The sequence below is a fragment of the Vicia villosa genome, linkage group LG7 (assembly GCF_029867415.1).
Source record: "Vicia villosa cultivar HV-30 ecotype Madison, WI linkage group LG7, Vvil1.0, whole genome shotgun sequence".
Classification (NCBI taxonomy): domain Eukaryota; kingdom Viridiplantae; phylum Streptophyta; class Magnoliopsida; order Fabales; family Fabaceae; genus Vicia; species Vicia villosa.
This window is the reverse complement of record NC_081186.1, coordinates 94,395,462-94,411,172: the sequence shown is the minus strand read 5'-3', so window position 1 is coordinate 94,411,172 and position 15,711 is coordinate 94,395,462. Positions and strand designations below refer to the sequence as shown.

At 33.7% G+C, this 15,711-nt stretch overlaps 3 protein-coding genes across 3 annotated transcripts; 2 read left to right on the top strand and 1 right to left on the bottom strand.

Moving 5' to 3' along the window:
• Nucleotides 1–1,198: 1,198 nt before the first annotated feature.
• On the top strand, nucleotides 1,199–9,002 carry LOC131615934 (protein DGS1, mitochondrial). Its single transcript, XM_058887123.1, has 14 exons — nucleotides 1,199–1,510; nucleotides 1,698–1,812; nucleotides 2,015–2,218; nucleotides 2,731–2,868; nucleotides 3,019–3,180; nucleotides 4,472–4,666; nucleotides 5,168–5,268; nucleotides 6,389–6,478; nucleotides 7,076–7,148; nucleotides 7,295–7,323; nucleotides 7,400–7,523; nucleotides 8,251–8,361; nucleotides 8,447–8,547; nucleotides 8,664–9,002. Exons 1-14 carry the CDS (start codon nucleotides 1,302–1,304, stop codon nucleotides 8,782–8,784), a joined length of 1,773 nt encoding a protein of 590 aa, XP_058743106.1. The 5' UTR covers nucleotides 1,199–1,301; the 3' UTR covers nucleotides 8,785–9,002.
• A 1,036-nt stretch (nucleotides 9,003–10,038) lies between these two features.
• On the top strand, nucleotides 10,039–13,166 carry LOC131615932 (cation/H(+) antiporter 4-like). The gene is made up of 3 exons (XM_058887121.1): nucleotides 10,039–10,581; nucleotides 10,695–11,738; nucleotides 11,912–13,166. Exons 1-3 carry the CDS (start codon nucleotides 10,267–10,269, stop codon nucleotides 13,022–13,024), a joined length of 2,472 nt encoding a protein of 823 aa, XP_058743104.1. The 5' UTR covers nucleotides 10,039–10,266; the 3' UTR covers nucleotides 13,025–13,166.
• Nucleotides 13,167–13,246: 80 nt separating this feature from the next.
• Nucleotides 13,247–15,275, bottom strand: LOC131615933 (uncharacterized). Its single transcript, XM_058887122.1, has 3 exons — nucleotides 15,120–15,275; nucleotides 13,785–14,784; nucleotides 13,247–13,545 (listed from the first exon to the last, which is right to left on the bottom strand). Exons 2-3 carry the CDS (start codon nucleotides 14,754–14,756, stop codon nucleotides 13,540–13,542), a joined length of 978 nt encoding a protein of 325 aa, XP_058743105.1. The 5' UTR covers nucleotides 14,757–14,784; nucleotides 15,120–15,275; the 3' UTR covers nucleotides 13,247–13,539.
• Between the last annotated feature and the right edge of the window lie 436 nt (nucleotides 15,276–15,711).

Genomic DNA, 15,711 nt, shown 5'->3' with positions numbered 1-15,711 from the left:
AGAGTTCAAACTTTCATGGATTTTCTATAACATAGAGGATAAGCAACGAACGAATTTCATGACTGTTCCAACCCTAACCTTCAATTTTTGAAAATGGAGATCAATTTCAGGAAAAAACCTTAACCCCTAATTCGATTTTTAGATGCACCCTATAGATGAAGATCAATCAATTTAACGAAGATGAAGCTTAACATCCACATCATCTGCCACACATGCATTCTCATAAACGACTGTTTGCATGAAATAGACGAAAATGACTAATCTGCCACCAATTTAATAAATAAGGGATCTATTTGAATATTTTAAAAATCAAGGGATCAAAATGGACCCCGAAATAAAGTTAAGGGACGGAAAAATATATTTTACCAAAATATAATAAAAAAAACAATCCTTTTTTATATTTTTTTCAAAATGATACCCAAATCCTAAATGATATCAATATAACTTTTTTTCCTAGTAAATGGTTCTTAGTTAGAGTCTCAAATACGCGTATTTTGAAATTTTAATTATTTTATTTGAAAAATAAAAAGTGCTATTAAACTCGCACACCAAAATCACCAATTAAATAAATTATTATAAGCTTATTGTACAACTAAATTATATTTAATATTTTAAAAAAATTAACCTTAACAGATATTTTTCTTTTTGTTTTAGCTAACCTAAAATTTTGCGATTAAATTAAATTAATTTTTTTAAAGATTAATTGATATACATTGTCATTTGTGAGTATAAAAAATTGTACACCATCACTACATCATCACAATTTAAATGAATTACTTTAATAAAAATTAAAATTAAATAATTTTAACAGTTGGGATTCCACACTATATTTTAATTAAATTCAATCTTTAAATATTTTATTTTAATATTTGTAAAATTTATTTGTTGAATTGTATTCTATTCTGTAATAATATAATAAATATATGACTAAATTACAGTTTTGGTCCCCTGTTTTGATATTTTTACGGTTTTAATTCCCCATTTTCTTTTTAAGCAGTTTTGGTCCCTCATCTCAATTTTAATCCAACTGTTCATGTACGGATCATGCACTGTTCATGAACAAAATTGGGATGAGGGACCAAAACTATTTAAAAAGAAAATAGAGGGACCAAAACCGTGAGAATACCAAAACAGGTGACTAACCAAAACTGTAATTTAGCCTAAATATATTTATTATTTTTATTAAAAACCCATTTTTCATAGAAAACAGGCTCCGAATAATTGGAGTCGGTTCTGTTAAGCGGTAAACAAATTTCGCCTCTCAATAACCGCAAAGCTCGAAAGTTGCCACGGCGGTTGTCATGGCGGTCGTACCATCGGAAGCGGAATCCTCCGCAAACAGAAACCTACCTTCACTCTTCTATTCCGATTACCTCCGTAGTCGATTCTCCACTTTCTATTTCTTCTCCCCGAAGACATTTCTCTCAAACTTCACTTCTCCCTTCAGATCATCCCGCCGGCGAGAATGTCTCCCTCTTCCCTTACCTTCCAACTTTCTCGACTCTTCTATGTAAGCTTATTTTCATCTCGCATTTCAATCAAAACGTGAATAAACAATGAAATGTATGAACAAAAAACGAATAAATTCTTGCTTAAATGCTGTTTGCGATTTGATTTTCAACATTATACTGTTTATTTTCTATGCGAAGTGAATGTTAGGGCTTTTGAAGTTTTGATTTGACTGTTTTCATTTCCAGGAACAACACTAACACATCTAGAGTACATGGCGTTTTGAAAGATGTATTAGAGCGTTTTTTGACGAACTTGCATCGCATTCAAAAGAATCTTCAGTTTTGGGAATCCATAGCTGAGGTTTTGTTTATTCTTTTTTGATTTTGTTCCTATCTGCATACAATGAGATTGAGAATGAACATGATACTGATATTTACAAGTAGGCATCAATGGTAGTGGAATTGATTAAATATATTAATGTGATAGTGGCTAACATTGGATGCTATCACTATGAAAATACTTATACTATGCCGATTGTTTGTTTTTAATTTTGTGCATTCAGAAATCAGATAATAGGAAAGCTTATTTCATGATGTTTGAGAGAGGTCCTCGTGCTTTTATTGATGAGACGGTTAAGTTGTTGCGTGGACGTGTTGCTCAAGATTCTTACTTACGGAATCTTGGTCAATCTGCATCTGATCATGTTAACGAGAGAGTATCTGTTCTCAGTTGCTTAAGATGTTCATTGGCGATATTCTTGGCTCAGGTTTGGTTCTTTTGGCTTATTGGTTCATTGCTTTTCATTTGTTTATTAGTGTTTCATGATTAGAGTGACTACAACTTTCTTTATGTAATCATTATTTATTTGACATTGATGTTATTAGTTATCACAAATGTAATAGGAAAATTTGGAATGATTATGAATACATTGTATTTTGTTATCTCTTAGGTATATATATACACTTTGCATCGGCTGCTTCTATTTTATCTGATTGACCTAACTTTGTTTCTGGGTAGCCCGACCTGTTTTGTGACCTTGGCACAATTATTGGTGTCTGCTGAATTTCTTTAATGCACCTTTTAGATAGATAATTTAAGTTCTTCTGGCATATTACATGACTTTGGAAGCAAACAAATGATGAAAATGATGCAACATAAACGGATGAATTCACTTTTTAGAGAACTAAAAAATCTGATAAAGTTGCTTGCCAACTTAACTTTGTTAAATGCCAATGTAATTTACTGAAATTATCTACCCATTTGATTCATCATGCTCAGATTTATGTTGAAGTTGATAAAGTTGGACAAGAATTAATAACAGATCCAGAGAGTAAACTTCCATCTTTGTTGGGTACAATTAATGATTTGTTCTCAACATTAGAAGCTTCGATTGGACATCTACATGCAACGCGTCAGGTTGTCATATTCTTTTTTACTTTTCCCGTCTTCATATTTGTATCTTTTTTCTATGAACCTTGGTTTGTTAAAGAAAAATTGAAGGGTACATTTGCGTCCAGTACTTAGTATTGATGGTTAATTCCCGAATTAATGTTTTCTAATTTTCAGAGGGATTCTTCTGTTGATGGGACTTATTCAACTCCCCTGATGTTTGAGGAGCTGCCAGAAATAAATCAGGACGGGTCCCAATGGACAGATTGTGAAATTAGAGATGCTATCAATTCCATTTACCATAATTTGGACAAGCTGGAATCTTACATATCTTTCCTTGTAAGACGATCTTACACTTTAATTTTTGGTTGAAGATTTACGGTTGAAATTTTTTTTTTTGATAATATCATGTGGTTTTGACAAAATTTATTTTATGGCCTAGAGCTCTCTTGGTGATCTTAGTCTTCTAGTGTTTTCAATTAGAGGTGTCATTGTGGTGATCTTAGTCTTCTAGTATTTTCAATTAGAGGCGTCTTTATGGTGATCTTAATCTTCTAATGTCTTCAATTAGAGGCGTCTTCATTGAGGTTTGAGGTGGGGAAGGTGGATGATTTTCGGAAGCCATAACTGGGTATTAGGCTCTTATTCCATATATTGTAATGTTAGGCGTTTGCAGAGTAGTCAATAACGGCCAATAGCGGCGCTATCCCGCTATAGCAAAGCGGAGCATAGGCCGACTGCTATGGGAAGAGCCTTAGTGGTGCAAAACACAGTAGTGGCTGCTATAGGGTAAATAGCGGATTAGTGGAGTAGAGCAGTTCCCTGTCCGGAGCGGTTTCTAGCCTGCTATCATTTTCCCCTCAAAAAACCGAAATTACCCCTTAAATTTACAATGTTTTTGGATAATTGGATAAATTTGGGATTTTTTAATCAAAATTTGAGTACTGACTCAACCTTAACCTTCCTTCAAAGTTGTTTACGCACTTTAAGTCATGTGTGTTTTGATTTATGAATATTTAATCAGTTGACTTATTTGTTTAATTTTACATTAAATATATGTTTATAATCAATATGGAATTTGTCCATTAAATGATCAAATAGAGCGGTCATCCCGCTGTACGCTGTCCCGCGATCCCATTTTTGAGGTCGGCTTCTCCGCACCCCTATTTGGGAATGACTACTCTAGGCGTTTGAGGGATTGAATTTAAGAATTTGAAGAACTGAAATGTAAAATGATGTTCAGTGTGTGAATCAAGTGTGGGTGCTCATATTTATAGAGAACTAGTCACAGTTACTAGTCTGGTAAGGTAGTTACAGTAATCCTAACAAAGTAATTAACTTGCAACAGTAAGAAGTCTCTCCCATTTCCCAGCCATATTTAGCACTTCCTCACTGGATTTTTGAGTGGAAATATTCTCCTGACTAGAGTCATTTAATATGGACTGTCTTACTTTCACCATATTTATTAGGTTTATGCATTTAGGGAGGTTCTGAAATTGGATAATCAAACCACTTGTTGTTTTGATAATGCACATTGATTTCGAGTTTTGTTGGCTCATACCTGGTTTACATGGTAAGTTGATTAAATTACAAAATGCAATTTTACGTTTTTTTTTTCTTCATTTTTCAGGTTGTCAAACATAGAAAACCAAAAAGAATAACCCAACACTGGGTTCACTATGCATGTGGTGCCGTTGGACTCTCACTATGCTCCCTTTGGCTCTTACGGCATAGTAGTTTGATGGGAAGTTCTGATCTTGATAATTGGTTTCAAGAAGCAAAGGACTCAACAGTCAGCTTTTTTAATGATCACGTAGAGCAACCGGTAAATTTCTTCTTTATTATATTACTAGACTTGCATTCTTTTTTTCTTTTTTCCATGTTCCATGAGAGCACAATGTTGGGAAAAATGAAGGGTGTGTGACCTAATTATATCCTTTACAAGATAGGAGGTGTGGCTAGTGGCTACTAATACCATTGTTCAATATTCTCAACCTCACAGTGTTTATAAAAATCTGTTGGTAATAACCATAATAAAATAGGATTCCTAAAAAACTTTCATGAGCAATGGACTAGTTTCTATTTCTTATATATTTTACTTCCCTAACTCTTAAATCCTATCTCTTAAAGTGTTATCACAATTAGGTTTTCAAATCCACACTGGAAGGAAGCACGAGGCTTGATGGATCTAGTAAATGACCTAGAATGTTCTAACGAAGTTGCAAAACAATCATAAAAAATGTTTTACTGTTAATCTCTTTATTTCACCTACGCCACCGCCAGAGTTCATAATGTCATATACAATTCTGATGCAATATATATCCAGATTTTATCTATCCGAGATGAGCTTTTTGAGACGTTCAGGAAGAGGCATCAAGGTCTTATGGACCTTGAAGAGGTGCGGTTGACTTCCGACTCGCTTCACAGGTTATTGATTTTAAAATACATTTCCTCATTTGTTCTCGATTTGAATAATAAATCTGCATACAACTTGCATGTACATAATATTTTTTTTTAGCATAAGCGTTAAGTTTGTTATACAGGTCATTAATATATCCACCTTAAAAATAAGAATTCATTATTATGAGTTTTGTTACTGTGGTTCTTTTTCATATAAATTGTTGACTTTTCCAATTTAAGTATGAACTTCCGACTCATGAATATTATTTTATAGAAAATGGAACTATATCGTTCTTCTGTCAAAGTTATTTTCATTCACTTTTATACAAGATTGTTCATTGTTATATATTCTATCTATGTATATTTGACCACTAAGATAAGATATTTATCGATGATCTGATCAAATTTTAAAAATAAAAAGTAGCTAATGATAAATAAGAGATCATTTTTAATTTTACATGAATCAGAAGCACTCTACCATTAAGAAAACCTAGTATACAATCAATATATGTTATTCGAGACTATTATGCAGAAACTTCTTGTGAATCATGGAACATTGCTTCTGGGTTAATAGAATTATGCTATCCGTGAATTTGTTAATCCAGAATTCACTCATAATAGAATATGCATTCATGCAAGTTGATGAATTGTGTGTGAATGGTTAGATCAGTGAAGGAATTAGGTCAGAGTAACATTGCTTATGAAACTTTTAGCACCTGGAAATTTCTAATAAGTTGCATCATGTTTCTTCTGTGGCTTGAATGTTGAAATTGTTTCTATGTAAATGAGATTTAATCTGGGAAAGGAAATTGATAAATGCATCAACTATTTGTCAGTAAAAGAATTTTATTAGAAAAAAGGTTTTATATCGAAAGTTATACAATGAATGAAGGTTGTTAATTTTTCTATTTCTGGGCATATATTGTACTCCAGTTATGAACTGTGGTGTTCTTATAATGTTTTCGACCATTTATTTTTACCATATGGGAGTGGAATTAAATATTTGTCAAGTGGCATAAGCTATATTTGTGTCTGAAGAATTTTTTGATATGTAAGAAATGAAATAGCTACAGATGTTTGTCCAGCCACTGCCAGTAAGGACATTCTAGAGATAAATTGTGTTCAAAATGCCAATTTTTTTGTGCAGAATGTTGTTGGCTTTTAGTGAGCAGACAAAGGGTCAGAAATTTCCAGTGAATGCCTCAGATCAGAAAATGCTCGAGATAGTCATGGACAGGTGAGTTCAGTGATTTTAGGTTTTCATGTTTATTGTTAATTATAATAATTCACTCTACAGCTATCTCTTCCTCTGCTGCTAAAATAGTAATTTGATGATTGTGAAGTGTTAATGTAAATACATAGATATATAGATCTGGCAGTGAGCAGTTTTCCACAACATTCCTTGTAGGGTTCATTATATGTTGGCAATAGCATGGTGGATTTCTGATTTAACATCATAATGGGTCTCCAATCTCAATGTCCATGACTTCCATGGGAATGGATGTGAAGGCATTGCTCACTTTATGTTAGTTGTTTCATGAAGAGCAACCGATGTTGGCATTGACATTAGATGTTTGTAATGCTAATTACTAAGGCATTTCAGGCCTGGAGTAAGCAAATAGAGGAGCTTCTCTAGATAAATAATTTTACTTGATGTGCGATCACGTTATGTCTTAATTATTTTCCTTCTGTTTTCAGACGTGCCAATTAGAATAATCAGAGTTCATTAGCAAAAGATAGAATTTATATTCTCAACTCATAGTTACCACTTTCACTCTTGTGATGTCAGTGTTTAACTTAAATATGATTTAATATATTTTATGTATAAATGTAGGTATGAGAAGGAACTCATGCATCCTATTCAAAACCTTGTCAGTGGAGAGCTGGCTCGGGCTATGCTTATTCAGGTAATGTGACGGTAACCTGATGTAGGGTAGATATTCAAGAGTGCTCCTTTTGACAGGCTGCTCCCCGTATAAATTGTACTTCTTCATGTGTGGAGAGGGCTCAGTTTAAGCTATTTTAACCTAACTATAATTATTCAATGTTACAGGTTCAGAAGCTGAAACTGGATATTGAGACGTAAGCTTATTGAATTTGAAAATTTATATGAATATTTCACATTACTTTAGTTTCTCACAATGATATTTTGTTTCAGCGCAATGCTGGAGCTAAACCAAATTCTACGGGCAAATGAAATCAACTTTGCCGTTCTGGCTGCTTTACCTGCATTCTTTGTCTCACTTTTACTCATTATGTTAGTCCGGGGATGGTTCAAACAGGTAATTTCCAATTTTTGCTTGATTTAAACAAAATGACGAACTTATAAATTATAATAGATAGGAGTTCAGATAACTTATTGTAAATTTTAATTTAAGATACCTTATATTGACTCTAAATTTAATGAACGGATTTTGAATCTTGTTTGGAGTGAACCATGCACCATGAAGTATCAAAGTGAATACAGGAATAAGATTGTTAGGAAGTTACAGAATGCAGATTACCTCTTGAAAACTGAACAGAATGCAGATGGTTGAGTTCTGCCAATAGGGCAAGAACTACACCTCAACTGAAAAATGAGAATTGGAGATGCCTTTTCTCTCCCACACTTTATGACTTACAACCAAACTGTTTTCCCCACTAGCTGACTCCTATTTAACCTCTCCTATTGTAACTAACTTCTGTTTCTGACTTACTAAAAGTTGTTACAAATATTAATTCCTCCTAACTAATGGACAACTAACAAATTCTAACACTTATAATTTTATTATTTACATCATATTGATTGGAGGTAGCTACACAATGTTCAGAAGTTATTTGTTTTCTACTCTTCTCGTGAAATTTGATTTTCAGTGTATTCAGTATGGTTTGATGATATAATTTCTTATGATTTTCCAAGTTTGTTTGGGTTTAGTTGAACATGTCTATAGAGCGTTTGTATAATTTCCATAGTTTTTCTGAAAATTTGGGTTAAACTTTATCTAATATTCTCCTGTCTTGTTACATCAGGATACAAAAGCCGAGGGAAGAGGTAGAGTTGCTCGGATTCAAAGGAGGCTACTTGTTGTAGAAGCTGAGGAAAGGATTATGCAATATCAAAATTATGTAGAGCAAGGATCGGTAAGAACCTATACCCCCAACTTCATTTGTAATGATATACATTTCTAACAACTAATGGAATACTGACAATATATGTCTCTTACAGGAGAGAGATGCAAAGTATACGTTTGGATTGATACTTTATAGTTTGGATCGTCTGTATAGTACTGTAAAGAGACACGCCGAAGATTCCGGAGAGTGGCATCGGTTAGTTCTAATCTATCATGTTTGGTCACCATTTTGTAACATAAATTTAGATTTACATTACCTTGGTATATCAGTGCGATAAAAATATGAATATTGACATATAATATTATGAACAGTTTGCGACAAGATATAATTAATTTGGCTAGTCCTCGCCTGCAAACTGCCAGCAAGCTCACTGTGATGTCAAACTTGAAGATCGTCTACGACTGCTTGCTTCCTGTTCTCAAATCTCGGTAGCAAATTTTCCCATGGCTTGCTTCCTATTCTCAAAACCTTGGTAGCAAGTTTTCCCTTGTTAAAGAAAGTTTCTCTTTGAAACCTAATTTTGTTCCTTTGAAACTCAATTTTATTGTAAATGCTATACCACAACTTCATTTTGTAGCACTTGGTAAACTTGTTTATACTTTTGTGTATATTTCTTGGTACAATTAAATGAACAGAGTTTCAGACCATAATTGATTGTCAGAAAATGCTAAGTCTGCTTAAAAGAATATAGATATGAAGATTCATCATGTTTATTTTTTATCAAAAATTATTTCATTAGATTAAATTGTTTCACTTCGAATCTATAAAACGGATTCAATTTAAATTAAAACAAATGGTTGCTGTGTGATAAACAGCTCAGATATTTAAAGATATCAAAGTGTAAAATAGTTTCAGTTTTTTTAATGGAAAATAGCTTTACAGTTATGTAGCATAAATAGGTATTTTGTAACTGTCTTTTTAAAGTAATTACTCAATACTACATTTTAAGAAGACGGCATTATAAAATTAAATTATATACATTGGCAGTTCATATAATTAATTCTTCTTTGATAATACAAATAAAATAAAAATGTACAAAAATATATTAACTTAAAAATGTGTGATGGTTAACTAAGGTTGATTCACTTTGTGTCAATAATTCCAATCAGTAATTTATGCTTCATTCTTATATCTTTTTAGAGTTTAAATAAATTAATCAAAGTTCTTATAGTTATTATGTCATATCAATATTTTAAAATTAAAAGCATATATATTTTAAAAATAAAAGCATATACATTGACGTTCCTCATTCTTTGGCAGCAGCACTTTGGATCCTCTCCTTCCCTCCTTCCTTCTCCTTCACACAAAACATGTGTAAGATGAAAAAGAAAATGAAAAAAAAATTATAAATTAAAGAAGAAAGATAAAATATAAGAGAGATAGAGAGGAATTAGTAAAGGAGAGAAAATATGGAAGGAGAGGATCCAAGCCCGTTTGGCAGTCATATTTTACTTTTTTTTTTTTTTTTTTAATTCAATCTTTCTGTAACACTTTGTTAAAAAAAGAAAATTCGTCAAAAATAATAAAATATTTCAATGATATATACCTTATTGTATATAGTAGATACAGTAAAGAAAGACAACGAAAACTTAGATAGATTTTCTACTATATTTAGTATAACAGACAATTATACAGAATTAAAAAACAGATAAAAATAGGTATTCAAATTCAAATGAAAAACATCATACTAATGAAGAAAATCGACGCATAACGGTGTGACAAGACAGTTTAACTAGACAGTTGTTTTTATTTATGGTTACAAACAACCAGAAACAACCTCTTAAAACCACGGTGTCTGCCAAAAACAAAGTATTATATTAAAGACACATTTTGTTACAATTCATATCATCTAAACTTATTTACAATTTTACACTCTTCAATTCTATCTTTTCCATTCTCTCAGCGTCCAGAGAAATGGAGAAGATAGATGCGAAGAGTGTAAAATATATGACCGAGATGATATTAGATCATACAATTTTTCCGTTTGTAAGTATTAATACAAACAGTTCTGATAAAGACCTGAAATTTTTAGTCCTAGATGTATGTATGGACAAGCCACCAAAGGTTGTTTCTGATGGAATTTGGGCTAATAGCGATTATGGTGTAATGCCGATGAAAACAACTCTGCCATTGTTAGAGCTGCAAATTCTTACAATCTTTGCCATTACTCAATGCTTTCATTTGGTTCTTAAGCGACTCGGAGTCCCTTATTTTGTTTCACAAATCATGGTAATAATAATAATGTCTTACGCTTTCGCCTTTTTGTTTTGCATAACATCGAAACATGCATAAATTTTATCATCTGAGTAGTACTTACGAGTTACGTGACAAAATTTTTGCAGGCTGGTTTGGTTTTAGGCCCTTCGTTGAAGATTTCGAGTTCATGGAATCATTTCAAAAACCACTTGTTTCCTTATGGTTCCGAAGATGTAATAAGTGTGATATCGATAATCGGTTATGGACTATTCCTGTTTTTAAATGGTGTGAAAATGGATTTCAGTATGATAACTAGAACAGGTAAAAAAGCATGGACGATAGCGTTTTGTTCGTTTGGAATTCCGATGTTGCTTGGTCTTGGAATGAGTTACGTGTTCTTAGCAGATTGGAAAAACTACCTCGGAGAATATGAATCGAAAAATCTTCCTGTTATAGTTATAGGACAGAGTGGTTGTTACTTTGCTGTCATAGCTTCATTGCTCTCTGATCTTGAGATTCTTAACTCAGAACTCGGACGTTTAGCACTCTCGACTGCTTTGGTTATGGATGCTTTCAACTCGATTGTTTCAGGAATCGGCACGGCTTTTGTTAGCAGCATTAAAACCGATTCACATGATGTTGATAATGAAAAAGGACTCGGTAAAGCTCTTTTAACTGTTTTCTATTACTTCTGTTTCATAGGAGTGACTCCTTTTTTGTTGCGTCCGATAATGAAATGGTTCGTAAGAAACACGCCAGAAGGTAGACCAATGAAGAAATCATACACCTATATCGTGTTCATCATGGCTCTTGCAGTTGGAATGTGGGGAACAATATCGCACCAAAGTGTTTTAGCCGGATTCTTGATTCTCGGTCTTATCGTACCTGACGGTCCTCCATTAGGAACCGAAATGATTAAGCAGTTGGAGTTGTTTTCGACTTGGTTTCTTTGTCCTGTTTTTGTCACAACCTGTGCTATGAAAGTCGATTTCGGTGTAAATATTGATAGCAAGTTGATTCTTGTTTGGGGTGTGATTATTATTCTTGTTCATTTGTTTAAGATGCTCATGACAATTGGAATTTGTTGGCATTGTAACATGCCTAAGACTGATGGTTTGTGTCTTGCTCTCATGTTAAGCTGTAAAGGAGTTGTGGATTTTTGCACCAATGTGTTTCTTCATGATGCCATGGTAATTACTTTAACTAATCCACGTTGTCTGGTCACTATTATAAGCAACTTTATCGTCTTTTTTTTAGTTCATTCAACGATTAATGTATCTGGTATAGTAATTCAATGGTTTATTGTGATTTGACAGTTGAATAAAAGTTTTCTGATTTTTTGTCTACTGTAATGCTTATGCAGCTTTTGAGCAATGAAGCGCTGTCCGTTATGACTGTAGGTGTGTTGGTGATGGGAACCGCGGCGAGAATCGGTGTGAAGTTCTTGTATGACCCTTCAAGGAAATATGCAGGTTATCAAAAAAGGAGCATCTTGAATTTGAAACCAAACTCAGAGCTTAGGATAGTTTCATGCATCCATAAACCAAGTCACATAACTCCAATCAAGAATATTCTTGAGATTTGCTGTCCAACAACAAGCAATCCATTGGTAGTTCATGTATTGCATCTCATGGAGCTCGTTGGAAGATCCTCTCCTATTTTCATCTCGCATCGTCTTCAAGAACGGGTTGGATCAGGTCACCATACTTTCTCTGAGGACGTCATTGTTACGTTTGATCTTTTCGAACATGACAATGCAGGTACTGTATCGGTGAGTACATACACGGCTATATCTCCGTTGGGTTTAATGCACGACGATATCTGTTATCTTGCGCTGGACAAACTCGCGTCCATCATCCTTCTTCCTTTTCATTTGAGATGGGCAGAGGATGGTTCTATTGAATCCACGGACGATAATGTTAGGGCTTTGAACACTAGGGTTCTTGAAAGAGCACCATGTTCGGTAGCGATCCTTGTCAATCGAGGATACCCGTCTTCTATAAGCATAAACGATAATACAAAAGAAATCGCCCTGATTTTCTTAGGGGGTCCAGATGATAGAGAAGCACTGTGTTTGGCGAAAAGGACTATCAAAGGAAATGCTTTTCACTTAGTTGTGTATCACTTGGTTTCAACAAGCAAAAATAATGAGTTCACTAATTGGGATGTTATGCTTGATGAGGAGATGCTAAAAGATGTTAAAGGAACTTACGGTAGTGTAGATAATGTGACATATGATCGAGTAAGCGTTGAAAACACTTCAGATACCACTGCATTCATCTCAGATATCGCGAATCAGTATGATTTCATTATTGTTGGGAGACGCAACGGGATCAAATCGCCTCAGACCGCAGCACTTGAAGATTGGACCGAGTATCCCGAGTTAGGCGTGATTGGTGATTTGCTTGCTTCACAAGATACTAATACCAAAGCTTCAATTTTAGTTGTGCAGCAACAAATAATGCTTAAGTCATGACGAAAAGTATACACAAACACAACAATTTTCTTGTATGCATCATTCTAGTTATCTCGACTTCTTGTAGGTCAAATTTTTCATCAAAATTCTTCACATTCATGTAATGTAAATATTCAGTTGAATGCAATAGTGAGAATCAGTTATTAGCATATCAGAGTTCATTTGTTACAATTATGAAATCTCATTATCATAAGACACAAAGAAAGTCGAAAGAAAAGTAAATTTAAAACTGGAAAATTCGACAAACTATCATTTATCTCAACCAAAAGGTAACACAAGTTTGTCATAATCATCAATCAAGTACTCAAACAAGAACACAAATTTAAGTTAAAAAGCGCATGCGAGACAGAAACTATCGCATAATTCAAATGTCGATCTCTCAAGATACAAATAAACCTTCATAAAACTCAGGAATAATATCTTTAGGTTTAAGTCTCCTTTATTAACTTCCTAATGGACAGAAGCTGTAAATAAAACTAGCAGCTGGTAACACTTGCTTGTTGCTAGAGAGATCTTCAATCCTACAAATGAAAAGATTGAAAATAAAAGTTACAACGCGAGTAGATACAGTATAAATTATGTCAGGATAGTGTCGAAATCGTATTGCTTCTATTCAAATGTGACTTTAGTGAAAAATATGTTTGGTTTCGGTCAAGCGAAAAATGAGCCTCAACATTTCTACTTGGCTAAAAGTTATTCTAGTAGTTTTTGCGTTAGGAACATGCAAAACAGATAAGAAACAAATAAAATGAGTTAATACCTCGTCATCGTCGTCATCATCACCTCCAGCACCCCTATCTTTCTTAACATGAGTGGTACCGCCTACTTTGCTGATCGGCAATTTCATTGCACCAAAGGGAGTATCAACATCAATGTGACCTTTCATGGTGTAACCGAGTCCTTTTCCTCTAATCATATCCCACAACGCAGAACCAAAATCCTTAGGCCTAAAGGTAATCGGAACATCAATGTAAGTAATTCCGTTTTTCTCAAGATTTGCAGATTTACCGAGTTCCGCACCTCCAATGTTATCATCACCAAGCCAAACCTCATAATCAAGTGCATTGAGTCCTAGGTCAAAATCATTCATGTTTTCCAATTTCAAATGAAGATTCGCAACAGTCTCTTCCATCGAAAACTTCTTGAATTGAATCTTCTCAATATCAACGTCAGGCTTATACGGAATCGGAATTTTTCCTGTTTTATCCAATGGTAAAGTAAGCCTTCCCAAGACAGGAACATCGAAGATAAGATCAACCTTAATCAAATAAGGAATAATACTACCGGGTTTAATATCAGAATAAGTTTTCTTAATATCATCATAAATCAAAGTAAGAGGAATTTTCACAGTTTCCTCTCCATGAGAATGGATAGTACCCGCATCCGGTATCAAACCAGAAACAAGCTTCCTTCCATCACTCTCAATCAAATAATTGATATCAATCAAAGGAATCGGAACCGGATTAGGGTTCTTAATAAGAACATCAACAACAAGATCTATCTTATGAAGATTAACCGTCGGAATGTGAATCCCTTTCACATCCGCAGTCGGTTTCCCGAATCCAATAACTCCCTCAATCTTCTCACCAATGTCATGAATGAAATCCTTCACTTTCTCAACAAATCCATCTTTCTTTTCCTCTTTATCATCTTCCTTTTCCTTTTCCTTGTCCTTGTCAGACTTGAACAAACCCCTTTCCGACACTTCCGGGACATTTTCTGATGTCGACATATCGAATCGGTATAGCAGTCAATCAACCCTAGTCAGGAATCAAGATCCAATCCAATCACACAACAAATCAAAATCAAATCAATTCAAACATCATAACTTGGATCATAATTAATCAGAACTATTAGATATAAAAAAATTGGATCAAAATTCAAAACTAAACACTGCAACATTGTGTGGATCAAATCAATAGAGATATAGATTAGCATGAGACACAAAAATGTTATTAAAAATATAAACTTTAGATCACAATTGAATGAAAAATACAGAAAAAAAATTAAAATTGCATATCAATTGAGTAGATCATATGATACTAACAGAAATTCAAAAAAAAAAGTGAAAATTTTGGTTAGAACAGAGAAGTACCTGAAAATTGAGATGAGATGAGTGATGAGAATGAGATTATGATTATGAATATTCAAATATAGTGAGATGAAGATTTTGTAGGAAGAGAGTATATTCAATAAGGGAATGAACGGTCAGATGTTGGCCACGAAGATATGAGGAATGTTAGCCGTTGATTGAAGGTTTGATGATTTAGTGTGAGTACTACAAAATGATTAATAGTTCACTATTGAAATAGTGGGGTCCACACGGAAACTACACCGACCACATATTTTTTTTTTTATAAGGGAAAAGCTAACATGTGCCCCAAGGGCACAAGTTAATGAGATATTTATAGAAATTTATTCTTGGAATGCGTGCATTCAATGTATCGAAACTTTAAATATGACTTTATTGCATTTAATTATATCTAACTTTTTCTAATTATAGTATCCTTAACATGTGCCCTAAGGGCACATGTTAGCATGACCCTTTTTATAATTGGGTCAGGAGGTTGTAAAGTTAAAGAGAAGCCTTTGAAGATTGAGAATTCTAACATTAATGAGTTTGAATTGTAGGGAAACTTAGCTATATCCGTGTTGTGAGAGATAGTGTCCCAAGTCCAACTAATTTT